The sequence below is a fragment of the Papaver somniferum genome, chromosome 9 (assembly GCF_003573695.1).
Source record: "Papaver somniferum cultivar HN1 chromosome 9, ASM357369v1, whole genome shotgun sequence".
NCBI lineage: Eukaryota > Viridiplantae > Streptophyta > Magnoliopsida > Ranunculales > Papaveraceae > Papaver > Papaver somniferum.
The window spans coordinates 7,567,020-7,569,062 of NC_039366.1; the positions used below are offsets into that span (position 1 = coordinate 7,567,020).

At 37.6% G+C, this 2,043-nt stretch overlaps 1 protein-coding gene across 1 annotated transcript; it reads right to left on the reverse strand.

Moving 5' to 3' along the window:
• Positions 1-241: 241 nt before the first annotated feature.
• On the reverse strand, positions 242-559 carry LOC113311277 (uncharacterized mitochondrial protein AtMg00810-like). The gene has a single exon (XM_026560118.1). The coding sequence runs from the start codon at positions 557-559 to the stop codon at positions 242-244; it is 318 nt and encodes a 105-aa protein (XP_026415903.1).
• Between the last annotated feature and the right edge of the window lie 1,484 nt (positions 560-2,043).

The window sequence follows — 2,043 nt, forward strand, 5'->3', positions numbered from 1 at the left end:
TTATATATACAGACACAGGACAGAAAAGACAGCTCATTACAGCTGTGAAAGTAACAGACAGTTACAGTTAAAAATAACGGAATTACTGGAAAGAAAACTAACTGCCGTTAATATTGTTATTAGCCCCCGCAAGTTGAGCTGGGCAAAAGCATGAACACTCAACTTGTCACGCAGAAAGTCAAATCTGGCAGAGGATAGGCCTAGAGGTGTAAAACGTTCCGCCCCGGCACAACCCGACACATTAAGTCGCGTGCTTCACGTGCCATGTGCCGTGTTTTGTTGTGCCAACGATTGGCAGGCATATGTATTCTGCTTCAGTGGAGGATCTGAAGACAGTAACTTGTTTCTTTGAGCTCCAAGTAATGAGATTTGTACCAAAAAAGATGTAAAAGCCACTGGCATTGCGCTTGTCATCTGGGTTACCAGCCCAGTCAACATCAGAAAAAGCATTGGGAGCAACAAGACCTTTTTGCAGAACAATGCCATAATCCAAAGTATATTTTAAGTATCTAAATATCCTCTTGGCAGCAGTAAAATGTATGTCAGTTGGTGCTTGCATATCTGGAAAACTTGGTTAAAAGAATAAGCAATCTCTGGCCTTGTCCATGTAATATATTGGAGAGCACCCACCAAGGATCTGTACTCAGTAGGATCAGAGAGAAGATTGCCATCAGTTCTGCTCATTTTGATATTAACAACTAGTGGTGTAGGACATGGTTTTGTACCTAGCATGTTTGTCTTCAGAAGTAAGTCAAGAATATATTTTGTTTGATTAAGAAAAATACCAGTAGGATTCCACTTTACTTCTAGACCAAGAAAATAATGAACTTCACCCATATCCTTGATTGGGAAATGTTGTTTAATGTCAGAGATGACTGTATTGCAGAAAGCTTCAGAAGATCATGTTAATAGTATGACATCCACATAAACCAGCAGAATGGTAATTTGAGTTCCATCCTTATGAATAAACAAAGAAGTATTTGCATGAGACATATGAAAGCCCAGAGAAATGACAACATCAACAAGCTTCTCATACTAAGCTCTTGGAGCCTGATTCAATCCATATATGGATTTATTGAGTTTGCATACATACTCAGGGTAAACTGGATCCACAAACCGTGGTGGTTGAACCATATAAACCTCCTCCTTCAAGTCACCATGAAGGAAAGCATTACTTACATCAAGTTGCTTCACTTTCCAATTAAATTGAACTGCAAGAGAAAGAACCAATCTAATAGTTGCAGGCTTTGCAACAAGACTGAAAATCTCTGTGTAATCTAATCTTTATTTTTGATGAAATCCTTTTGCAACTAACCTTTCTTTGTTCTTATTCAATGAACCATCAGCATTTTGTTTTACCTTAAACACCCATTTGAAGCCAACTGGATTTTGAGAAGGATGAGGAGGAATCCATATCCAAGTACCAGCACGAATGTGAGCATTATATTCATCATGAAGAGGTATTATCCACTGTGGGAGTTTGTTATCTTGAGTAAATCAAGTAGGATGAGTACAAGAGTTTACATGAACAACATAAGCTGTGAGAAGAAGATATTTGGTGGATAATTGAGCTTTGGGTTTGTAGATTTTGTTTTTGGATCTAGTGAGCATATCATGTGAGTTAAAAGTGTGAGAAGTAGAGGATGAATGTATATGTAGAGAAGGAACATCAGAATAAGATGTTGGAGAAGAGAGAATATAGGTAGTGTGCTCATTAGTCTGTGAGATAACAACATTGTTGGTATGAGCAGAGATATACGGTAAAGTAGATTTAGATGTTTAAATGGACTCAAATGAAGGTAACCAGGCATTAGTATGAACTGGAGATGGAGACAATAAAGTTGGTTCAATGGTGGCAGGAGATTAATTGGAGACAGACAGTTTATATGTCATTGCAGGAAATAAACTTTCACTAAAAGATACATGTCTGGAGATGTAAACTCTATCACTGATAGGGTCAAGACACATATAACCTTTGTGAGAAGAATAATACCTAATAAAGATGCACATTTTGCTTCTAGGTTCAAGTTTAGTAGAAGTGTA